The sequence below is a fragment of the Malaclemys terrapin genome, chromosome 13, assembly GCF_027887155.1.
Source record: "Malaclemys terrapin pileata isolate rMalTer1 chromosome 13, rMalTer1.hap1, whole genome shotgun sequence".
In the NCBI taxonomy this organism is placed as follows: Eukaryota; Metazoa; Chordata; order Testudines; family Emydidae; genus Malaclemys; species Malaclemys terrapin.
In genome coordinates this window covers 6,118,042-6,143,664 of record NC_071517.1, presented here as the reverse complement: position 1 = coordinate 6,143,664, position 25,623 = coordinate 6,118,042, and the positions used below count along the sequence as shown (strand labels likewise).

At 45.8% G+C, this 25,623-nt stretch overlaps 1 protein-coding gene across 1 annotated transcript in view; it reads right to left on the bottom strand.

Annotated features, from left to right (window-relative positions):
• The window catches only part of LOC128847951 (WD repeat-containing protein on Y chromosome-like), a 54,056-nt gene that overhangs the window by 17,432 nt on the left and 11,001 nt on the right, over positions 1-25,623 (bottom strand). Inside the window, exons 9-16 of the mRNA XM_054047675.1 lie at positions 23,837-24,028; positions 21,813-22,073; positions 17,396-17,560; positions 16,497-16,646; positions 16,059-16,243; positions 13,980-14,119; positions 6,607-6,752; positions 2,856-3,073 (exon numbers count right to left, since the gene is read on the bottom strand). Of these exons, the coding sequence (XP_053903650.1) occupies positions 2,856-3,073; positions 6,607-6,752; positions 13,980-14,119; positions 16,059-16,243; positions 16,497-16,646; positions 17,396-17,560; positions 21,813-22,073; positions 23,837-24,028 (1,457 nt within the window). The remainder of the gene's footprint in view (positions 1-2,855; positions 3,074-6,606; positions 6,753-13,979; positions 14,120-16,058; positions 16,244-16,496; positions 16,647-17,395; positions 17,561-21,812; positions 22,074-23,836; positions 24,029-25,623) is intronic.

The following is a 25,623-nucleotide window of genomic DNA, read 5'->3' as shown; positions in this document are numbered from 1 at the left end:
GGAGCACATTTGAAAGGTACGGGTCTGTTGCTTGCACATGCAAAATTTTCAAAAAAGATTTACTTTTGCTACTTCCTCGCATGTTCCTCCCAGTTGCTGGTTTACTGAACATACCCTGTACAAGGACTAGATTTATAGAGCATCTGCCTTGCCTTTGGAGAAGACTCTGAATGTAGATTATTCCAGGAATCAGCAACAGAAATACTGTAGGGGGCCATAGTTTCTTGGGCAAGGCCGGCAGGGGGCATGCAGTTGAAACAAGAATTACTGAGGTGACTCAGTATGGGAGTATGGGAATTCCAGAGAGAATTTTAAATCAAAAGCACAAATCCGTAAAGCTTCGCAATGATGGCTTTTTCCCCATTCTGGACTCAGGTGCCTTTCAGCCAGCATGCAGCCCGTGGGTGTGTCTGTACTGAGCTTCTCCGGCAAACATTTCCCTCTGCAGCTAACACAGCTGCAGCTCCTTTCTTGTAGAGAGCCTTACTATGTGCATGGCCCCCACAGCCATTGGTGTTTTGAATGCAGTGTCATTTTGACTTGCTCTGAGAGCAGACTTCTTGTTAAAAATACCACCTTGCCAGTGCTTCCACTTCAGTTAACACGAGGGGAATGGCACGGATGTGAGCAACAGTGGGAAATTTTTGCCCCCACAAAACCCTTTGTGTAGATGACTCTTGAGCATCAGCAGCAGTAGGAGAAGAGTAAAGGGTGTCAGGGAGATGCTTTCAGGGGGACAAGTGTTGCCAATGCTCATGGTTGATTTCATGATTTTTCTTTGTTTCCCCCAAAGCACCAGCTCCTGGAGTCATATGATTACATAATAATCTCATCTTCCATTAAAAAACAGTAAGTTTCTAGTCCTCGTGGTTGAGGAGAAAAGGTTGAAAATGTGAACCTTTAAAGGTGCCAGTACAAAAAGGCAAATTGAAAGAACCCCGAATGTATCATTTTAATAATCTCAAGGTTTTTATGTCAAGCTCATGATTGGAGAGAGAGAGGGGAGAGTAAGATTAACTCAACTGAGTTTAACTGACACTGTGGGATCAAGCTGATGAAAGAGGATTTTCTCACCTACCCTAGTAGAGCTCTCCTCAGCAGGTCATCACATCTGCAGAGCATCCTCTCATTTTCCGGCTTATTTAAGCAGGAGATTTTCTGTATTAATCTTCTCATAGCTCTCCCACACCCCCCAGGATGTGCTGTGGCTACATCCTAGAACCTTAGTTAGGCAGGCATTCTAACACCTTTGATACGTAGGCTAATTAACAAAACTATTGTTAACCCCCACTCCTACTGCACACCCCTAATTGTCACCTACCACCCCACACTGAAACCCATACGGGGTATCATTAAACAATTACAATCCTTTCTCAATAGGGACCCCATCTGGAAAGAAATATTTCCGGAACCCTTTCTTCTGGCCTTCAAACAATCCCCCAACCTCACCAAGCTCATCATCAGAAGCAAACTCCCCACAGACCCACCAACGCAAAGGGGCACCGGACCCTGCCAGAACAACAGATGCAAAACCCACTGCTGCAATGATCGACATTCCCCCACAACACACCTTTCCGGATTCCTGGGTCCTACACTTGCCTATCACAATACATGGCGTACTCATCCAGTGCACAAATGCCCCAGTAACAACTATGTGGGTGAACCCAGACAATCACAACGCTCTCGAATGAACTCACACAGAAAAATGATAAAAGACAAAAACATCCTGTCGCCCATGGGCCAACGCTTCCCTCAAAATGAGCAATCCCTCTCTGACCTCAGTCCTTGTCCTCAAAGGAAACCTACACAACGCCTTCAAAAGATGAGCCGGGGAGCTTAAATTCAATCTTCGTTAGATGCTAAAAATCAGTTGTAATAAAGACACTGGATTTATGGCTTATTCTGACACTCCTTTTGGTCAGATGACTGCACGGTGGTAATGGGCCATGTCACCTTGAACAACTCCTTTAGAATATGTGTTAACCACTTATGCGAAACAATCTGTTCCATCTTGTATTCAGTCAGCTCTGACACTCTGAGTCCCTTCCCCAGACCTGAGGAAGAGCTGAGTGTAGCTTGGAAGCTCGTCTCTTTCACCAACAGAAATTAGTCCAATAAAAAATATTACCTCACCCACCTTGTCTCTCTAATATCAAAACTATCCCACACTTGCCAAGCCTACCATAGCTGTTATACAGACTCTATGTGCATCACAGCTCGAACAGCCTTAACATTAAAATTAAAGCATTTTCATACGCCTTCGCACATGATATATAATTTAATCTTGCACCAGGCCAGCGGTTACAGGTCAACAGTGATGAAGAAGGGAGGAGAGAACTTTATCATTTTGCATCTATGATACAGGAAGGGTGCTGGGGAGAAGATCCCAAAAGATGGGAAGGATCATCTGGAGCCAAAAAGGATGAGCCCTAATGTCACCCCAGGCACCCACGGGGATGAGATTACATAAGAATTTACATATAATAGAAGCAAAAAGGCTCTTAGCAACTTGCACCTTCATCCCCTGTAGCTGCCCAAGCTCTCCTTCAATCCCTTAATGGGAAGCACCCCAGCCAGACCTGCCCAGCTGACAAACCAGCCCCTCCCACAATCGGCATTGTGCCCGTTAGCCAAGGCCAACTGAGTTCCCCCACACATATGACTTAGTACAGACTCCACAAATCCCAGGGCCAGCCTTGCCCTTCAGACTGTCCAGGTCAGTATCGATTTGAATTTCTTGCTAGGCAAGCATTGGTCGTGACAATGAGATGCCCTGGGGGCAGAGGAGGGGTAACATGTTCTCAGAAATTCATCCCAGAAGTAGCTTTAGAAGTGATCCAGGTCTGGAAACTTACTTGGGGTGGGCAAATGTTGATGGATTTTTCAAGTCCCATCTCTTTTCCTGCCCAAAGGTTCCCACAAATTTCCCGTCTGGGGTCCACAGTCTGGCGCTTCTGTCCGAGGAGCCGCTCAGAATGAATGAATCTGAACCGAACATGAAGTGCTCGACACTCACCACAGTGCTGTTATGGGCTCTCCAGCTACACAGTAAGGGAGGCTTTTCCAGAGAGCCCTGGAACAATGGACACAAGAGAAAGAGACTCAGGTAGTTGGCCACTAATCACAACCATAAAAAAATCCCAACAGAGAAAGCAGAATCCACGTCACAGGAATGGAACCTAGGCTGTGGGATTGATCCAGGTCAATAAGGCTTCAGGTAAGAAGTGGGGTTATTCATGTGAGTGATGAATTTCCTTGGGTCTGACCTATCTTAGATAAAGGGGGAGGAGTTGTATAACAGATTTTTTTCTGTATTTTATCATCCTAAAACCATCAGCACAAAAACCATCCTGTATTCATTCCTGGCTAATTATCCGGAAGAGATTCAGCCTTTGCCCTTGTGTCCGATACACTTGGCATGGATTAACGAAACATTTCACACCCAATCTCATCATCTAATTAGAAAAGGAAGACAGGAAAAACGGAATGCTCCCAGCGGCTAATATGAATTTTCAAAGCAGTGACCAGTCCCTGCTTCCAGAATGAATCTCCTCATTACCTTTGAAAATGGAGAATAATGAGCCCAATCTTTTGTCCTTATTCAGGCGAGACTGCCTTGGGCTTAATTAGGATGAGTGAGGGAGACAAGGGTGAAGTTAAAAAGCGAACACATGGACAGCCGCACCACTGGGACATGTACGCAGTGAACCTGAAGTAACTATGATCTCAGCATGATAACCCTCCAACTGCCCTTCCCACCTTTCTCCTCTCTGCTATTAGTTGACTTCACATATGGGATCAGGAATTTGTTCTGTAAAACACCTAGCGCACTGTATGTATTGTATGTACTGTATAGATCATTGTTAATAACACTATGTGACTGGCTCCGTGGAATACTCCAGCTGTGGTGTTAGTAAGATGCTTATTGCTCCAAGTAACTTGTTTACTTAGCAGGCTGGATAATTGTATCACTTGCTTTCTGCACGTGCTGTGTCTATAAGCCCCAGCATTGGAGATTTGTAAGGGAAGCAATCCTGGTGCTTAGCTCATATTATTAGCTGAGTCAGCAAGAAAGGAGCACATTAGAGGCTGAGCTGAACTAATTTTATTTTTTTGCAGGCAACATGGCCTTTTGTCTCTCCGATTTTCTCCATAAAGGTTTTTTTAAATCATGGAGTCCATCCAAAGAAATCAACGGTCTTTGCTTTCCTGCCAGAGACGTAGAGTGAATGTAGCAGACATATTTGGGGGGATGCCTGAAGGCCATATTTAAGATGGTGATGCTACAAACTACCATGGCCAAAGTTCATGCTTACAAACTAGAAGTTCAGGGAAACCCCAAGAGTTCCTGTTCAGGAAGAATGGACTGGTGGTTAGAGCATTAGCTTGGGCCTCAGGACCAATTCCCTGCTTCAACAATGTCTTCCTGTGGGAGCCTGGGCAAGTCTCTCTGTGTCTCAGTTCCCCCTCTGTAAAATGGTTCTCTGGTAACGGGAGCCATATGGCTTAGATGTACTGAGCTTTCCCCACCGATCCCTTTGGCCAGTAGAGCTGTCCTGATCTCAGATATTTACATACATATATATATATATAGAGAGAGGCCTCTAATCTGCAGTTCTGTATCAATAGTCAGTAGGACTGACAAGCTAATTGGGGAAGAACAGCAACCACAGAGCGCTGAGGCCTTGAAATGTGAATAGTAATGTGTTCCTTACGTTATTCATGGGTGATGAAGGGTTAGAACATGCTGAGAACATCTCGGTGGTTTGGGAACATTAACCACCTGGTGAAACGTTTGAGTAGATTCATAGAGTCCAAGGCCAGAAGGAACCATTGTGATCATCTAGTCTGACCTCCAGTCTAATGCAGGCCAGAGAACTTCCTCAAAGTAATTCCTAGAGCAGATCTCAAAGGAAAAACACCTAATCTTGATTTTAAAATGGTCAGTGATGGAGAATTCACCACCATCCTTGGTAAATTGTGAATGACTCTCACCACTAACAAACAATAGCTCCTACCAGGCTTTCTGGGTGATGGCTAGATGGTCCAGAGGCTTGCTGAACAATAGGACTGATAAATGACGGGGTAACTGTAACTAAACCCTTCCCATGAAGCTCCTGGCAGCAGCTTACTTCACTTCAGAGTCTGGTCTCGTGATTCCAAACCAATGGATAATTCTCAAGCTACTGTAGCTACTATTGGTTGTCACTGAAACTTCTGGAACTTTTCTTCCAGACTTCTGTGAAGTCACCAACTCACGGTCAGGCTTCTCTTATTCAGACACCACGGCACAAAAATATCCGTGTCCTGACCTGTGGGAAGGGCTTAGCCACATGAAATGGTGGTAGTAGCCGGATGGGCTGGGCATGTATGTGCTTGAAAGTGTGCATGTGTTAAGATCTGAGGGATCTTAAACACAAAGTAGATGACCTCCTGAGGTCCCTTCCAACTCTGATATTCTATGATCACATTTCCTCAAAGGGAGCCTCTGGTAACTCAGTGAATCACATCTAGTCGTAGGCAGGCTCTTTACTTAAATATTATTGTTTATTGTGAACTGACAATGTCTTGTTGGGATGATGAGGCTGAGCAAAACCAGAGGAAAAAGTGTTCCCTGCCCTAAGGATCTGACAGCCTAAATCAGACAGAAAATACAGCACACCTGTCAGACAGATGGCTAAACTTTCAAGGATGCGGATATTTTAGCAAATATATTGTAACAATTCCACGAGCACCAAAAACATTTGTCATTCTGCTGCACACCAGGGCTACTCAGAACTTCATGGCATCTGCGCTAGTGGCAACAGAATATCTGTTTTCCTGAAATTAAAAGTTCGGGTCTTTGCCAGCTGATGTACATGTAAATCTCTGCAAACTGTGAGCAGTGTAGTTCCTATGACAAACAGCTGGGAAGTTCTGATCCCACCCACCCACACACCCACACCCACACACACCCCAGTTCATAAAAACCTAAACTATGCTTGTTGAGTTATCATTGAATGACCTGGGCAGAAAACGAGAAAATAGGGATTGAACCAAGTCATAAAATTTGGATCTGGATTCTGCCGGGGTGCTGGAACAATTTGTATAGTGGGGGTGCTGAGAGCCATTGAACCAAACTGTAAACCCTGTATATAATGGAAGCCACTTCAAGCCGGGGGGTGCGGTGGCACCCCCAGCACCGCTCGTTCCATCATCTATGGATTTTGCCCCAGTCTAGGGCACTGGGGTTTGGATTCAGTGATTTCAGGCCCATTGCTAGTTTTGAAGACACGTTTGGAGGTCATTTGGCTCACCAGGAGAGAATGACAGCTCCAGGAATAAAGGGTGGCGTGGAAGAAAGCCCTAAGATGGATAATGGAGACTTTGGAAGTACCTATTCAAGTTTGCCTAATGCCTGCCAGAGACATTAAAAAGATGCCTGATGTTCTCTTGCTCAAGGAAGTAAGCAATGCCCTTGGCAAGTGAAGCCCCATGGACATGAACTCACTGGGGATAATTAGGAAAGAACTAACAACGCACATGAACATGGTAACCCGGTGAATTGCTTTGTCCCTACATGCCAAGGCCCTTTCCATATACTGAGAATGAAGCATCAAGATTTACCTGAGTTCTAGGGGACAGCCCATAATCTGAAATGTCCCAAACCTGGATGAATCCACATGTGTCTCCAGATACAAGAACACTGTTCATTTGATTGGCTGACAATCCAGTCACAGACGCATCCTCTTTAGCTGGGGCATAATAAAAACCTGAAACAACAAGAGAGGATGGAGGGTAACATTTTCAAAAGTGCTGAAGTGACTTAGGAGCCGACATCCCATTTTTAAAAGCGACATTGGCACTTAGGAACCTAAGCTCCATTGATTTCAATGAGACTCAAATGTCTACTTAGCCCTGGTCTACACTGGGGGGAGGCGGGAATCGACCTAAGTTATGCAACTTCAGCTACGAGAATAGCATAGCTGAAGTCGATGTATTTAGGTCTACTTACCGTGGCGTCTTCACGGCACTGAGTCGACTGCTGACACTCCTCCGTCGACTCCGCTTGCGCCTCTTGCGATGGTGGAGTACCGGAGTTGACGGGAGAGCGCTCGGGGATTGATTTATCACATCTAGACTAGACGCGATAAATCGACCCCTGATAGAGTGATCGTTACCCGCTGATCCACCAGGTAGTGTAGACCTGCCCTTAGACTGTAAACCCCCAGGGTCAGGGAGCATCTTTTTGTTCTGTGTTTGCACAGCACCTGGCACAGTGAGATCCTGGACCATGACTCGGGCTCCTGGGCACTAAGGTAATACAAATAAATAATAAGTGCCTAAGCCCCATATCCCCAAAGGTATTTCGGCACCTAACTCCCATTGATTTCCTAAGTCCTCTGTCACTCATGAAAATAGGACATAGGCATTTTTGAAAATCTTACCCTAAACCTTCCAGGAACTCTGTCAGGTTCAAAGAGCATATGCTACCGTATTTTTTTAAAAGTTCCTCCTCTGTGTTATTAGTATCACTTAAAATAATCAAAACAGCAAGAGTTATTGAAATCTGCTTCCATTATCAGCACAATACTGTTCATTTTTATTCTTGAACTTCATTCAGCTTGAACAATGAAGCAGACTAGTTAGTTTCACTTACCTTTCTGGTGGTTGCTGTTAGCTTCACTTTTTGGGTCTCGTGTACAGGTAAAATGCTACAATGCTTGGGTTGCAAAGACGGCAGGGGAATGTTATATACAATGCTCCCAAACAGCCCCCATTCAATTTCACGGACTGAATTAAAAACCATGGCCACATTTCTACTGATCTTCATTTTTTGTGTGAAAAAAAAAAACTCCTAAATTTTGGGCCTAAATGGACCTGACATCCTTTAGCTAAATAAAGAAACAGAGAAATAACATGGTCCTTAGAGCAGCCTATTACACTGACACTGTGGAAAGTGGCTTCATTAGGTAGCCCTTCAGCAGCACTTCACTGAAGAGAGGATGAAAATTCTTTGTTCCCCTTCTAACTCTGTCACACGGCAGCTATTTTTAACACAGGAAAAGGCCTCTCTTCTGCACCATTAGAGTCACATTGGCAGCACAAGCCTCCGCACACTGTATCACATCTGTTATAATAAACAGATGCTATATTTAATACCTTATATCTATAGACACACCTGTTAGCTAGAAGAATACCAATGTGCTTGCATATATAAAATTAGTCACCCACTACTGAAATGCAGCCATCTCTGGGCTGGAATCTGGCAGCCACTCTGTGCCAACACCACTGAGTAACAGTTCTTCTTGTTTCCCCTTAAAGAGAGTAATATTTCCTTCAGTTGAAATGTTGGAGTTTTTTTGGACAGTTATTCACATTGGCATTTGGCAGAGAGCATGGGACCCACTCCAGAATGACCAGTATGGTGGGATACTCACCTGGGATGTGAGACACGTGGCTTTGGAGCAGAGACTTGAATCGAGGTCTCCAACATGCCAGGTGAGCATCTGAACCACTGGGCTATAGATTCTCTCTCTCTTTGTCCCAATAAATATTTAGTTATTTATACAAAGCGGAGCAGCTCTAGCAGGAGTTATCTATAGACAGAAGGACTCTCTAGTGTGGTTGGGACACACGCCTGGTATGTAGGAGATCCAGGTGAGTGTCTGAACCACTGGGCGGTTGGCTATTCTGGGGATTCTCTCTCTCTCTCTCTTGTTTTTGTGTGGGAAATTTTGAAAGCTCTCAGTTTTGTCCTGATGTGGATGTGACGCAGTAGGGAGCGGGGTGGATTGACCTGGGAATGTCATTTAGTTTTACTGGGACTGTCTGCATGGGGGGTGGGAGAGCAGGGGATGACTTTAGGTGAGGGACCGTACCTGAACCTGAGTCAGGAAGGGGGGTGGGGCGAGTCAACACCTTTGCCCGGGAAACTGGACAAAGGGAGAGGAGGAGAGAAGGAGGGGGAGAGAGCCTGCTGGAGGGGTTTTTGGTTTCAGTTTTGGGCTAGCTGGGAAGAGGCAGGGAACCCCAAGTCTGGGGTCTAAGATCCTTGCCCCACAGAGGGACCTGGCTGAGGGGCCCTGGTTGTACCTACAAGCCCTGCTTGGGACTGTGTTCCTGTCGTCTAATAAACCTTCTGTTTTACTGGCTGGCTGAGAGTCACGGTGAATCGCAGGAAGTGGGGGATGCAGGGCCCTGACTCCCCCACACTCCGTGACAGTGGAACAAAAACAAATTGTGAAACCTCAACGTTTTTCATGGAACGGAAGCTCAGCATCTTGTACGGCCTCTCATGGCTGTACCCCAAAATCAAGGGCTACTTTAGAAAATATTGGCCCGAGCAGCTGGGAGGTGCGATTCCCAGTGCAGGTGGACATAACATGCACCATTTCTGCTTGAGATAGTACCTAAAAATCGCACTGCGGGGGCGGGGCTTAGCCTGAGGATGTACCCAGGAGATTGGGCAGGACAGTACTTGGGCAGCTAGCCCGAGTGACTCCCTGTGCCTCTGTAGCCACACTACTGTTAGGTGCTGGATTGAGCAAAGCTGGCACGTGTATGTCTACCCGCCCCAGGAATCACACCTCCCAGAAGCTATGTAGACGTATCCTTAGTGTCTCTGTGCAAAATCCTGATCCTCCTGAAATTAATGGGAGTTTAGCCATTGACTTCAATGGGGCCAGAATTTTGCCCTCTGCGTGTCTGTTTGACTCACTGTTACTGGTAGTCAACACGGATGGAAATTCCCCAGCTGCACTGGGTTTCATTTTCGGTAAGAGCTCCCCACGTACAATTGCTGTGCCTGGATTGCCGTTTCCCACCCATGAACTCTCCTCCCTTTGATGCTTAGCTAAAATGATCTGTTTTAGTGAGTGTGGCTGGGCATTGAATAGCACTTCTGTGTCTTTTTGCATGGTAATTTCTTGCACGTTTCCTGGAGTTAGCTTAAGGCTTGCTCTTTGATTTTCGGTTTTGTAGTTTTTTTCCCCCCCCCCACAGGGATACTGAAGTGGGGCACTGAAAAAAACAAAACAAAACAAAACCCAACCCTAGTCACTGGGAAAATACATTTCCCACGAGAAAGGGTTTGAATATCCTGTTTTTAAAGCTTTTCTCGTGTCATGTTTGGAAGCGTTTCTATTTAGCTAGCATTTTGGTTTTTGTAAATAACATACATTTTCCAATTGTTCTTAGTGCCAGTATCTGAAGTTCCAATAACTGGAATATTGGTACGATAGGGAGGAGAGAGAATAAATAAGCATCAGATACATCCCTGCAGTTAGACCAGGGAAGAGTTTGGCTCTTTGGGCCAAATCCTCATTCCAATGAAGTTGATGGATGTGCTTTTAATTCTAAAGGGATCACAATTTGGTCCAATAACATCTTATGTCTCTCAGTAGGACTATGGTTATAGCATATGTTGCCAGAATCCCGTTGAGAGAGAATTTCTGGAACAACAGATCAGTTAATCATAGAATCATAGAATATCAGAGTTGGAAGGGACCTCAAGAGGTCATCTAGTCCAACCCCCTGCTCAAAGCAGGACCAATTCCCAGCTAAATCATCCCAGCCAGGGCTTTGTCAAGCCGGGCCTTAAAAACCTCCAAGGAAGGAGACTCCACCACCTCCCTAGGTAACGCATTCCAGTGTTTCACCACCCTCCTAGTGAAATAGTTTTTCCTGATATCCAACCTGGACCTCCCCCACTGCAACTTGAGACCATTGCTCCTTGTTCTGTCATCTGCCACCACTGAGAACAGCCGAGCTCCATCCTCTTTGGAACCCCCCTTCAGGTAGTTGAAGGCTGCTATCAAATCCCCCCTCATTCTTCTCTTCTGGAGACTAAACAATCCCAGTTCTCTCAGCCTCTCCTCATAAGTCATGTGCTCCAGACCCCTAATCATTTTTGTTGCCCTCCGCTGGACTCTTTCCAATTTTTCCACATCCTTCTTGTAGTGTGGGGACCAAAACTGGACACAGTATTCCAGATGAGGCCTCACCAATGTCGAATAAAGGGGAACGATCACGTTCCTCGATCTGCTGGCAATGCCCCTACTTATACAGCCCAAAATGCCGTTAGCCTTCTTGGCAACAAGAGCACACTGTTGACTCATATCCAGCTTCATATCCACTGTGACCCCTAGGTCCTTTTCAGCAGAACTGCTACCTAGCCATTCGGTCCCTAGTCTGTAGCAGTGCATGGGATTCTTCCGTCCTAAGTGCAGGACTCTGCACTTGTCCTTGTTGAACCTCATCAGGTTTTTTTCTGCCCAATCCTCTAATTTGTCTAGGTCCCTCTGTATCCGATCCCTACCCTCTAGTGTATCTACCACGCCTCCTAGTTTAGTGTCATCTGCAAACTTGCTGAGAGTGCAGTCCACACCATCCTCCAGATCATTAATAAAGATATTAAACAAAACCGGCCCCAGGACCGACCCTTGGGGCACTCCACTTGAAACTGGCTGCCAACTAGACATGGAGCCATTGATCACTACCCGTTGAGCCCGACGATCTAGCCAGCTTTCTATCCACCTTACAGTCCATTCATCCAGCCCATACTTCTTTAACTTGGTGGCAAGAATACTGTGGGAGACAGTATCAAAAGCTTTGCTAAAGTCAAGAAATAACACATCCACTGCTTTCCCCTCATCCACAGAGCCAGTTATCTCATCATAGAAGGCAATTAGGTTAGTCAGGCACGACTTCCCCTTTGTGAATCCATGCTGACTGTTCCTGATCACTTTCCTCTCCTCTAAATGTTTCATAATTGATTCCTTGAGGACCTGCTCCATGATTTTTCCAGGGACTGAGGTGAGGCTGACTGGCCTGTAGTTCCCCGGATCCTCCTTCTTCCCTTTTTTAAAGATGGGCACTACATTAGCCTTTTTCCAGTCATCTGGGACCTCCCCCGATCGCCATGAGTTTTCAAAAATAATGGCTAATGGCTCTGCAATCTCACCCGCCAACTCCTTTAGCACCCTCGGATGCAGCGCATCCGGCCCCATGGACTTGTGCACGTCCAGTTTTTCTAAATAGTCCCGAACCACTTCTTTCTCCACAGAGGGTTGGTCACCTTCTTCCCATGCTGTACTGCCCAGTGCAGCAATCTGGGAGCTGACCTTGTGCGTGAAGACAGAGGCAAAAAAATCATTGAGTACATTAGCTTTTTCCACATCCTCGGTCACTAGGTTGCCTCCCTCATTCAGTAAGGGGCCCACACTTTCCTTGATTTTCTTCTTGTTGCTAACATACCTGAAGAAACCCTTCTTGTTACTCTTAACATCTCTTGCTAACTGCAACTCCAAGTGTGATTTGGCCTTCCTGATTTCACTCCTGCACGCCTGAGCAATATTTTTATACTCCTCCCTGGTCATTTGTCCAATCTTCCACTCCTTATAAGCCTCTTTTTTGCGTTTAAGATCAGCAAGGATTTCACTGTTTAGCCAAGCTGGTCGCCTGCCATATTTACTATTCTTTCTACACATCGGGATGGTTTGTTCCTGCAACCTCAATAAGGATTCTTTAAAATACAGCCAGCTCTCCTGGACCCCTTTGCCCTTCATGTTATTCTCCCAGGGGATCCTGCCCATCTGTTCCCTGAGGGAGTCAAAGTCTGCTTTTCTGAAGTCCAGGGTCCGTATTCTGCTGCTCTCCTTTCTTCCTTGTGTCAGGATCCTGAACTCGACCATCTCATGGTCACTGCCTCCCAGGTTCCCATCCACTTTTGCTTCCCCTACTAGTTCTTCCCTGTTTGTGAGCAGCAGGTCAAGAAAAGCTTTGCCCCTAGTTGGTTCCTCCAGCACTTGCACCAGGAAATTGTCCCCTACACTTTCCAAAAATTTCCTGGATTGCCTATGCACCGCTGTATTGCTCTCCCAGCAGATATCAGGGTGATTAAAGTCTCCCATGTTAAAGATCAGCACACACCAATGAATACAGATCAGTTTAATTACAATCCAGATTTCACAGTCAGATGCTAGCTGCAAGGCCTTTAACACTAAGCTGTGTCTACACTAGCACTTTTGTCGGTATAACTTATGTCACTCGGGGGTGTGAAAAAACACCCCTGAGTGACACAAGTGACACCGACAGAAGCACTGGTGTGGACAGGGCTATGTCAGTGGGAGAGAGCTCTCATCTCGGCACAGAGCAGCTACATGGGAGATCTTACAGCGGCATCGGGACAGCTGTGCCGCTGTAAGCTGTCTAGTGTAGACATGGCCTTAGCCCTGGTCTACACGACAAACTTATGTCGGTATAACTACGTTGGTCCAGCTTGTGGAAAATCTACACCCCTGAGCAACGCAGTTATACCGAGCGAACTCCCTTCTCTCGCTGACATAGCTACTGCCTCTCGGGGAAGTGGAGTACCTACACCCAGGGGAGAAGCTTTAGGAATTAGCATCAGCTTTAGGAATAGGTTGGATAGGTCACCAACCAAAGCATTTCAGGGGAAACATTCGGGCTCCAAACACTAGGGGATGAATTCGCCTGCAGGAAGAGACCACCAGACCCCCGCGCTCCAGAAGCCCATTTATGGAGTACAGGCTGCAGAAGAAGCCAGCTAGCTAGAAGACTCCGTACTCCTGGATTCCTGACTGTGGGCTGCAGGAAAAGAACAGCTAGCCAGAAGACAAATGCCCTTCTCTAACATGGGTTGGGCATGAGACACGGAGAGGCTGGGAAGGAAAAGAAACAGCGTACAATCCAGGACTAATTACGTCAGGTTAGATGGAGATGTCTCCCTTGTTTCTCTAGCACCAAACCAAGCTGTTTCTGCCACATCCTCATGGTTTATTGGCCCATGGACCAAGGGGGCTGGAGGAGACACTCACACCTCCAGGTCGCTAGTTAAGCAGTAACAAGCCCTTAACACCTGCTCCCTATTGAAATTAATAGCAAAACTCCCACTGACTTCAGTGAGCCTTCTCCACAGGCCGCCAGGATCTGAACATCTAGCTGAAGTTACCATGACTTTCACAGGTAAATCTTACCAAATTCCCGTTGTTCTGCAAGGACGCTCCACCAGCGAAGGTTCCCAGCATCAGAGCTCACAAGGATTGCACTGTCTTTTGAAACACCATCCAGGGATCGATGCTGGAGAAAGAGTAGTTTATCCACTGGAGGATGTGACCTAAAATTCAGTGAAGAAGATGTTCAGACCATCCCTAACCCTTTATTTTCTTTAAAGTCCACCTGGCAGGTCAAAACACCCAACTTTTTTTTGAAGGCTAGTTATTCCCATTGGAAAGGAGGGGAAAGGCCCGGGACTATAAATAAGGTTGCATTTGTGAATACTAAGCTTTTCCTGTGGTTGCTTTCTTCACACAGACATAAACTAACGCCCCCCCCCCCACATTTAATTGTTTTTATTTAACTATTCATGCCAATTTCTATAGGAGAACCCCCAACTAAATAACTGACTGTATGTATTGGCTGCCAAACATCCAACAAAGCTCTGCATTGTCTTCAAAGCTTGATCTACAGGCATCAGAGTGCTGAGAGCAAGAAGTCAAAGTTGATCTGAACCAACCAACAGGTCCTGAACCTGCAAAGGGCGGCATGTGGATGAACTGCTGTGCCCGTGAAGAGCCTGACTGAAGTCAGCGAGACTCTGTACCATCTCAGGGGCCTGCCCACCTGGAGCTCATGGCAGGACTGAGGTCTAGCTGGTATATATTTCAAAGACGTTTGCCATTTTTTGCTCAGTGGCAAATGTCTCCACAGCTGGGGGCTCTGGTGGGGCGTTTCGTCTCACGGGGCTGATATTCCTAAACCCGGGGGAAGAACTGCATTTGGCTCCTGTTCAAAACCTTTGCAAAGGGTGTAATTCTCCTCGGTGTCCCTATCAGCCCAGTAATAGTTCATTATCCCACACCACTGGAAACACCGGGCCATTGAAGCAGATACATGTCTCCCCACCGACGTCAGGGAGCTTTGGACCTGGCCCATTGGCAGATTTTTACACTGCGCCAGGGCAGGAATGGAAGATGAAGTCCCACTGCTGTAACTGCGTGGAGAGGCAGGCCCTGTGTGTTTATTAAGGGTCAGATTCCGCATTCCCTGTTGAGGCTGGGTCCTGCTGATCTCCGCACAGTGCCGGTCTATATTTGCAGCAAATTGCAACACCCGCCCCGCTCTGGCTCAGCTGCTACATTGAGGCTGGAACTAGGGCTTCAGCCATTCCCCACCCCTTCTCAATCAGGTGCTGCTCAGGGGGCAGGAAGTGGGTGCACGAGGTCTGGGTCTAGCCAATGGAGGGGTAGAAAGGAGGTTGTTACTCCCGTGGATGCACGGTGCCTTTTAACCCTATACAGTGTTGACCAACCCCATAAAGACTGGCTTAAATTTAATGGACCCAATCCTGCAAACCATCTACTCTCAAAATTCTTGTCAACATCCATGTCACGCAGGATTGGGCCCCATTTCCCCTCCGTGGGGCAGATCCTCTGATGGTGTGAACGGTCACAGCTCCATTGCAGTCAGCGGTGCTAAGACACTCTAACCTGCTGAGCAGCTGCTCCAAGGGATTTAAACATGCCAGCGGCCCGTGTGCGTTCACCATTCAAACCTGCAGGCCCCATGCAGTTATGCTAATGCTCATCACGGCTATAGCCACCTGTCATCTTCAAAGCACCTTGCAAACATTAATAGTGCTTAGGATGGTGCTTACATTTTGTGAGACATCTTCACAGTTTGCCCAGCATGCTGAGATGATCTCAAATAGAGACAGCAATGCAGATTCTTTAGTGTCAAGCGCCTGGTTTTTAAATTTATTAATAAATAAATAATAATACCACCACCACCACCTCCACCACCACCCAAACCCAGCAGCTTAATCATGATAAGGAAGATAATCAAGCAGCATGTTGCAGGGAAATGAGACACCAATATTTTAAGCAGCAAGGCTCTAATAAAAATGCCCTCTCCTTTTCATGCTGTTTGTTAGAAGGAAAAAAAAAAGGTGTAACTTGGAAACGAAGCAACTCTGTAACGCCTGAGCGAAGCACATTACTTCCCCCGCCCACAGTTTAATGAATAACTCACCATAAGTCATTACAAGAAAATTGTACCTTTCGGGCTGAGCCTGTCTGAGGTAGAGATACACACTCTGGGATTCCACATCCCACATGATAATTTCTCCATCGAAGCTGGCTGAAGCAAGGAGCCCAAGAGAAGGACAATAGTCCACAGTCAGGATGTCCTCTTTGTGCAGCTGCCCGCCCTTCCAAGAAGGATGCGCAGTAACATACAGGGCCTACAAACAGCGGAGAACAGAATAAAGCTCAGGTTTTACTAATTTGATTAATAAGACGTACAGGGGCAAATTCAGTGTTGATGTAAGCAGATGTGGTTTCCTCTGACTTCAATGGTTTTTACCCACTTACTCTAATGTCACTTCTATGGGTGTAACAGAAGGAACCGTCTTGTTCGTTTAAACACAATCAACAACAAGTACCTTGCTTTTTAACAGGTGGCTATTCCCATTCCATTCCTCCTTCTTTACGCACCTCGGGTTCACAGAAATCATAAAGGACGATTTTCTGATTCCATCCCACTGTAAGCAATGATTGATCCCGCAAAGCTACAAGTCCCGTGACTTCAGCTTCTTCCACTACCTCCAGTTGGTGCAAGTTGTGGCCAGTCTGAATATGCCAGACCTGCTCAAAAGAAAATATATTTACTTTTATCCACCCACAATGTTAGCCTTATCTTGTCCGGCCCCTCAGCTATGGTGCCTGGTGTCAGAAGGGCAAGGAAAGGCACAAAAAGATGATAAATGAAGTCTCGGTCTCAAAGAGCAGACTAAAGATGAGCTGAACCAAAACTAAGTTCTGATCACAACTGAAAACTTCAGAGAAGTTCCTATCCAATTCCAGAGCAGAATATTGCAGCTTGGGCTATATGCTAATTGTCACACTATGTAGAGTCATCGGAGCTTTGCAATGATTGTTATAAAGGCTTTTAATATACACAGTACAAGCACCATGGTACTTTATGTCTATCCATATCTAAAGCCACTGTAGTGAACTGACAGTGTCTGACTGAAAATCCCACTCTGATAGCAAATGGTGAGCTCGTTAAGTGTGTTCTGCTGACTCACCGGGGCAGATGACTTGAGGGAGGTGGGAATGTCACTCTAGAGAGAGGACCTCAGCTGTGAACTGAGCATACTTAGGGGAGGAACCCTGTGAACAGCCAAAGCTCAGAGATTTTGTGCTGAGTTGTTTTTGTGAATACAGCCAGACACCAGAAAAGGGGCTACATTTTGACCTGCTACAGCTTGTGCGGGCTGTACTTCAGGCAAGGTGGGGGAATCACCCGCTCCCAACTCTGTATTCTGGAAATGAAGAAAGCGTCAAAGGAATTTTGTCGGAAGAGCAGCTCTATTCTGTTTCAGTGAACAAACCTTTATGGTCCCATTCCTTGCTGCCGTAATGAGCCTGTGCTGGGAGTTGTCAAGGGCCATGCATGTAATCTCTTCCTTCCCATGGGCATTGTTTATGAGGAGGCGTTTGGCCCCCGTCTCCACATCCCACACAGCAACAGTGGCGTCACCACCTCCTGTCACCACCTGTCAGCAGAGAAAGCATGGTTTGAAATGTTCTGGTTTTGAGTTGCTTTACCTTTTGCTAAGAAGGAAAGCCCCGAGGAGCAGTAGGGAGCAGTGTATCCGTTTGGAGCAGGACTGCACCTTCCCTGGATGGTGCATCAGTCCACCAGTTTGTGCAGAAAAGCCAATTTCCCCACTTCAACCCATCTATAACACAGGCAGTGGCTGGTTCAAGGCAGCTATAGACTGATTCATGTATATCCATTGAACTGAATCTATGAAATCACTGTGGATAAACATTTGTGAGGTCAACAGGGGCCGATGTAGGATTGTTCTCTGCAATTTATCCTCTCCAGTGCTATGTCCAGTCTCATTTGAAATGACTTCATGCTGAAGGATGTTGAGAAATGTGAAGAGGGTTCAGAGAAGAGCCATGAGAATGATTGAAGGATTGGAAAACATGCCTTAGTGAAAGAGTTAAGGAGCTTAGTCTGTTTAGCTTATCAAAGAAGAAGTTAAAGGGTGACTTGTTCACAGTCTATAAATACGCACATGGGGAGCAGGGAGACAAGGTGAGTGAGGTGATGTCTTTTATTAGACCAACTTCTGTTGGTGAAAGAGACCCACTTTGGAGCTAGACAGAGACCTTCTTCAGGTCAGAGTTCTGGGTAGCTCAAAAGCGTGTCTCTTTCACCAACAGAAGCTGGGCTAATAAAAATATTACCTCACCCACCTTGTCTCTAATATCTTTGGATGGACAGGGCTACAACAACACCGCAAACTGCATGAAAGACATTTGACGATAGAGGGTTTTTTAGTCTAGCTGACAAAGGTGTAACAAGAGTCAAGGTCTGGAAGTTGAAGCTAGGCAAATTCAGAGTAGAAATACGGTGCAATTTTTAAACAGTGAGGATAATTAATCACTGAAACAGCTTCCCCAGGGGTGTGGTGCATTCTCCATCATTGGACATTTTTAAATGAAGATTGGATATTATTCTTAAAGATCTGCTGTAGTTCAACTACAACTATTGGACTTGAAGCAGGAATTAATACAGTGAAGTCCTAGGGCCTGTGTTGACTAGACGCTCACATGGTCACATGATCACATGGTCCCTTTTGGCCTTAAAATCTATGAATGTATGAAAAAAAGAAGGTGCATCCATCACATCCCTTGGAAGACTACTCCATAGTCTTTATAGATCTTAATGTCAATTCTCCTTTGCTCATTTCCATTTGATTTTGTCTTGTTATACTGCTATGGAGCATCCTAAACAATTCTCCTTGCTTGGTGTTTATGTCCTGGACCTAGGCATTCTATAGGACATACAAGACCTATTATTGAAGAACAACAATCAGTAATGAGGAGGTGAAACATGGGACAATGCCGAGTGTGAAAGAGGTGAGCATTCCAAAAATACGCAGAAAAGACTCGTGTTGGCCGGTTCCATACTGCTGTGATTTAGAAAGATTTCCAAGGGCAGGCATGTGTCAGGCTGCTAGTGAGCTCTCATTTGGCATTAGCACTGCTTGGAATGGGTGTGAAATTTGGAGACCAAAGGGAGCAGAGGACAGAGCTGAAGAGGGGCAGCTTTGGGGCTGGAGAATATTAAGAAGCGAATCTTGACAAATTGAAAGAAGTCAGGCTGACCGGCAAAACAAGAGGAAGAAGATGCAAGGGATTGTGGCAGAGGATGGGTATGGAGGGGAATTTATAGAACAAGGCAGCTGGGCGCCACACAACTAGCTGTGTGGTGCAATGGCTGACAATGAAACACATACAGTGATAGCAATTTGTTCCTAGCCTCATGCATGAGAGTAAAGATGTCAAAGCTGCAAACCCCAATGCTGAGCTCAGCTTGGGAGGTGCTGGAGATGTCACCGAAGTCATGCTTTCTGGAGCCAATCAGATTTCTCTTTGAAACTTTTGATTAAGGCAAAGCTACAGAAAGCGGTTATCGTACTACACGATACATTAGTTAGTACTTACTGAGGATCGGTTTAATAGTCAAAGACCCTGGCTAAAAAGAGTTGAATGTACTTGGTTTCCCCGTCCTTTCCTGCATTTCCTGGCAGCTGCTCTCCTCCCCTCCGAGCTCCCAAAATATGACACGGAAACAGATGTTGGAGCCAGACAGGACACAACCCAAGCCAAACCACAACATGAACTCAGGGTTCCGTGACGGTGGAGGAGATTTAAAAGGCTCCTGGACTTGTTTTCTGGGTGGGTTAACGGCTGGAGTTTGTTGTTCTAACCTTGTCCTCCCTGTTTATTGCAGAAGGAATGCATCTCTGAAACAAGGGAACTCTTTTCTTGTGGCTTCCGACAGCGATTCAGCCGCACGCGTTCCAGGCACACAACCCTCGACTGTGCTTTTCCAGTTGGTTTGGGATGCAGTCAAAACAAGTGAGCGACGAATCTGCACAAGCTGCCCTGGGTGAAGAGCTCTGCTTTGCCTTATTTGCACTTAGTGATTAACACCGAGGGCTGGACGGAAGGAAGACAAGTGCATAAGCCCATCACCTGCCTGCTCCGGGTCGAGGAAACAGACAAAGAAACCAGCAAACGGTGCACAGTTTGCTTCTCCGGCAATAAAATAGAGAGATTTTATTATAGAACAAGAGCAAGCCCAAGTTCTTGCTTTTTCCTTCCATAGCAACTCACTGGAGAAATTTCTAGAGCTGGGGGAGCTTCGTATGGCTCTTCTGCTGATCTCAGCAAGGAGGAGAAGAATGTGACTCCCTCACTGTGCTTTCATTTTAATTCGAGACCTTATAGCACATCTCAATCAAGCGCCGAAGAGTCTGGTCATCACAAATACACCTCCCCAGAGGGTAATGGGGTGGCGGAGGAATCCCTGTCCGGTGCAGGGACTGGATGTGTTGACCTATATTAAAGCGCCTTGCACACCTAATTCCTCAATTGTCTCTGTAAAGCACAGCCCTGCCTTATGGGCATTTCAGAGCGGCACCGTTCCAGCGGGAGCCTGGTCCCCAGCTCTTCCCACTTTGGGACAGTCCCAGCTCGCAACTAAGCCCTGAGGTAAAAGTCCTATAGAATTTCTTAGGCATTTAATCTATGCCTAAGTTCTCTAGGAGCCAATTGAGGCTGAGACCCAGTCACTGCACTGGGAGCTTTGCCTGAGTGAAAACCAAATAAGGATTTCAGCCTTCAACGAGCACTTTAAAATCCTGGGATCAGCATGCAGCCTGAGAGGGTGGAGATCTGTGTGGGGATTAATGGAAAGGAATCCCCCCATTAGGCTGGGGAGCAACCAGAGCTGCTTGTGTAATGCTGACAGACCCCGGTTGTTGGCAGGCAGGATCAAACCGGGGACCTCCGGAGCGTAGTGCATGAGCCTCTACAGTGTGAGCTAAAAGCCAACTGGCTGGTAGCTAAGGCTGTAGAGCAGAGTCATTTTATCTCTCTCTCTAAGTAGTCTCAGTGCCACTAGATGGGACAGAACACCACACCCAGAAGGTGTGTGGGTTACACACGCTACTCAGCCACTGTTGTAGGAACAGGGCTGCCCGCACCACTCTGGCCAGTGCATTTGAAAGATGGGAAGCTGGGTTCTTTTCTGATTCGCACACTGTAACTGCAGATCTGTAGTCGTTGGCGATGACACTTGAGGCGATGGATCAAATTTGCAAAAGTGCTTGTGTACTTTCCCCCGCTTCCTTTTTGCGCTTGCAGACTCTTAACTGACACCCAGGAACCTATATGCATGTGCAGCGCACACACGCACACACGCACACACACACTTCTACGGATGTGCAAATCAGAGTTTGTGTGCTTGCATTAGGATTTGTGCAGCCCAGGTAGAAAGCGTGAAACGGTGCATGAGCACATCTAAAAATGTGTCCCAACTGGATTTTCAAATGGCCGGTGGAGCATGTGTCTCTGGTAAGTGGAAAAGCCAGCTTTTTACTTGTAATTTCATAAACTGGACTGGGAAAGTCACATGGAGAGAAGAAATACAGAGGTCCATAATGATGTTTTTACAATCACTTTCCTGGAACTGGTTTCTCTTGCAAATCTAGCATAGAAACTAGAGATGGGTTTGAACCAAACTCCCAGGTCCAAACACCCCCAAAACTATTCAAAATCTATATCTGATTTTCTCAGTTGCCCCCATATCTACAGTGGGCCAAACGAGTATCTTATATGCAAACACACAAAGGGGTTTAAATTCTGCATTCATATCCAAATGTTGTGGTTTAAGTCCAACCCGACCAGAAAGCGCTGATCAATAAAGTTATCGGAAGTGCTGACCTGGTGGAAGAAGGTGTTGTACAGAGCACCGCATAATGGTGCATCATGGGTAGCCAGCATTTCTTCCTCAGGACTGACATGCGCGAGCTTCAACAATCCAATGTAATCAGCACAGGAGACTAAGAGGAGGTGGGGAGACTGCTGGATGAGCAAGAAGGGAAAATCCCCCTGTTCTAGTGTTTGTTCTGGCTGGACACATGGGAACTTGAGTGCCAGGGTCTGCAGACAAGCCTGTGAGAAAATATCCCAGACTTTCAGGACCTGAGAAAGGGAGAGAGAGAAGCCGGGATTTATTTACGTGTTTGCTAGAGGTGGCTACTAGTGGCTCTGCATACTCCCGAATTTTGTGGCTCAGGAAAATCTTTTCTATTTTCCATGGAGTGATGTGCTCGTACTTTGTGATGTTTTAGCTCATCACCTTATGTATTTCCTTTCACACTCCATCTTCCGGCAGAGTTAAGGGCATTGCTGAAGCAAGGCCAGTTACAATATATTGCACAAACATTGAGACTTTCATCTGAGCTTTTCAAAGTGCTTCATAATCATTAGTAGAGCAGGGCGAGTAATGGTTTTTGGTTTGTTGGCAATTTCAAAAGTAAAAAAAAAAAATTGTTCCAGGTTGAACTGAAAAGTAAAAGTTTTGCAATTTTCAACAAATCAAAATGTAAAAAAAAGAAAAGAAAAAGATTTTGGGTCAAACAAAACTTTTTGACATTTTGTTTGTCTTATGACCATTTAAAAATGTTTGGGGATTTTTTAAAAACAAAATGAAAGAGCATTTTGAAACACAAAGGTATTTCAAACCCCAAACATTCAAACGTTTCATTTTGAAAATGTCAAAGTGAAGCATTTTAATTTTTTTCTGATTTTTTTTTCAAAACAAACAATTCCATGAAACCAGCACCACGTCGCCAAATGTTTCAGAGTCACAGAATTTGCATTTAAAAAAAAAGATTTGGCCGAAAAATGTCACACAGCGCTAATGCTGGATTAATGCTTTTATCCAAATGATGCCTCTAGAAGGGGAGACAGATATTATATTCTCTGTTTCATAGTCCCATACACTTACCACTAAAAAAGGACTTCCTTGCTAGCACTGATTCTTAGGGAAATGGCAGAATGTAATCATATTTGCTTTTATCTAGTCCAACTACCAACCTGCAGTGAAGACACATGTATTCTTTTTAAGCACTTATTTGGCTTAAAATGATTAATTGCTATAATTGCTGAGAAATTTCTCCCCCTCTTTTAATTGCCTGGAAAATTAAAAAAAAAAAATTCAAACTACTGTAATAACAACCTCTTCAAAAGGCAAGAGGAGATAAAAGAAACTCCTGGTGCCTCAGAAACAGCTGCACATTCGTTCCTTGCCCAGAGCTACACGTAGGCTTTCCATAGGGTTTGGCACTGGCATCAGAATACTGTGAATGCCCATCATGTCCTTCAGCCCAGGATCTCAAATCACATTACAAAGAACGATTAGTTAATGAAGCCTCACAAGGCCCTGCTAAGGTAGGTGAGGAATACATGGAAATTGCTTCATCCACCTATGGAGTGAAACTGGCAGCTTTGTAGCATAGGAAATAAAGAACGGCATACTGGAGCCGTACACTTCAGTATCCAATTGAAACGGCTGGAGGAATTTTGGGAGGCAGAATGAGTTGAAACGCGACAGGAGCACTGGTGTCAAAATGCCTGTTCTTATGAAAAGTGTCTTAGAATCTCTCAGGACCACAAAATGGATGCGAATTGCCTTCGTTTTACCACCCAGTCAAAAGCCGGCCCCTCTGGCATTAACTTTGTGCTGAGTCAGGCGTTTTGTCAGCCATGACTCGGATGGAAGAGCACCCCCTACTGAATCCCCACACCACCTCAATGCTCTTTGGAGGTCTTCTACCCAAACACTGATCCAGTAACGTATCAAACGTCCCTCTGGCATGGTGCATATTGAACAAGCGAAGGAGGGATGAACATTGCTATTAAAGGAGGAGTGCTGGCTAAAACCTAGCACAAATATGACAAACCGAGTCCTTGGAATAGCTGAATACGTGTCCTCGGGGCTCATGGATGGCAACTGCCAGAATGGTAGTACAATGTCCCTGAAAGGTAGCAACTGGCCAGCTCGGGACATATTGGTTCCAGAGTTGCACAGCGTGATCCACTCCTCCGGTAACCAGCAGACTCAGGGATTTGCAGTAGTCAAAGCATTTTACCCCCTTGAAAAAATAGGAAAAAAACAATAAGTGTTTTGGAAACGTTTGTACAGTCTATGGCGAGTGTCTGTGGAATGAGGCTGTGCGAGACATAGAGGCCCAACTAGGAAAAGTCTCAGAGCGCATCTACACGTAAAACACTCCATCAGCGCAGCTGTAGTGCTTAAGTGAGGATGCTCTATGCTAATGGGAGAGAGCTCTCCCATTTGTGTAGTTAATCCACCTTCCTGAGAGGCGATAGCTGTGTCAGCGGGAGAAGTCCTCTCGCCGACATAGAGCTGTCTACATGGGGGCAGGGTGGTGCTGGGTGGTGGTTAGGTCAGTGGTGTGGATTTTTCCGTAGTTATAGCAAAGTAATTCTGTAGATCTGGCCTCAGTACAATGTTAAAACACACTAGGGAACCTTTAGCGCACGCCAGCAGGGTCTACCAGGACCAAGGAACATGCAGCCTGTGAGTGTACTTTAGAAATCACGCCCCTGTAGAGCACATCACTGCACCTTGTAGACAAGCCCTCAGGAATAGTGTTTTTTTTCCCTTTTCATATTTCAGCTTTGTGAGTCAGATATCCGACGTTACTTTTGTATCACGGATTGATAAAGAAAGGGTTCTGAGAATAATTTAGGGTCACAAAGATGCTCTTAAATATTATGATTAAAAAAATGCACTTTCCCCCCCGTCTCGCATAATCTACTCAGACACCCAGAGGAAACCTTTGCACTTTGCAATTAGAATTTCTGTCCGGATGGGAGGGCTCCAATTCTTTCTTTCCATGACTACATTTTTCTGTGATTGGAGACCAGAGAGGGGAAAAGGCCTGTTTTGATTTCAGCACTGCTAAGTTTTGTTTAACTATCCAATTGCAAAACCACAATGAACCGAAGGGAGCTAATTTAGATGCTTCCCAAGATTTGGTTTCAAATTCTATTTTTCCTGAATTTCATTAAGCTTTGTGGAGTCTATCTATGCTGTTGCTTTTATTGTAAAAATAGAATGGTTAGCTAGTAAAATATAATTGCTATTTTTTTTCATATTGAATTAAAAGAGCATAACTCCCATTGACATCAATGGGAGCAGGTTAGGCACCTACACCGGCTTAGGTGCTTTTGAAAATCCAACTAGATGCTGATCTGCATCTTTAAGCAATATCCACAAAGACTTAGGGAATGGCTACACTAGAAACTTAAGCTGACCTACATTAGGTCGACTTATGTCCACCGCAGTACTTATTGTGGTGATGCATGTCCACACTGCCCTCCTTGCACATGCTCACCAGCAGCGCTTCCACCGACCTAAATGGGAGTGTGTGCTGAGAGCCCGGTCAGGCTTCTGGGCTCCTGGCAGGCTGCCCCTCCTATCCCCCTGCTCCCCATTCCCTGCTGGGAGCAGGAGACGCCACCTGGGACTTCTCGCCTCCTCGTTCCCCTCTGGGAGTAAACGCAGAGAGAATACATGTCTCCTGCCTAGTGAAAAAGGACAGGAAAAGATTGACAAATGTGCAGCCCTGTAGACAGGAAGGAGGACCCTGTGGTGAGGATATTAGCCAGGGGCTGGAGAGACCCAGATTCAATCCCCTGTTTTGTCATAGACTTCCTGTGC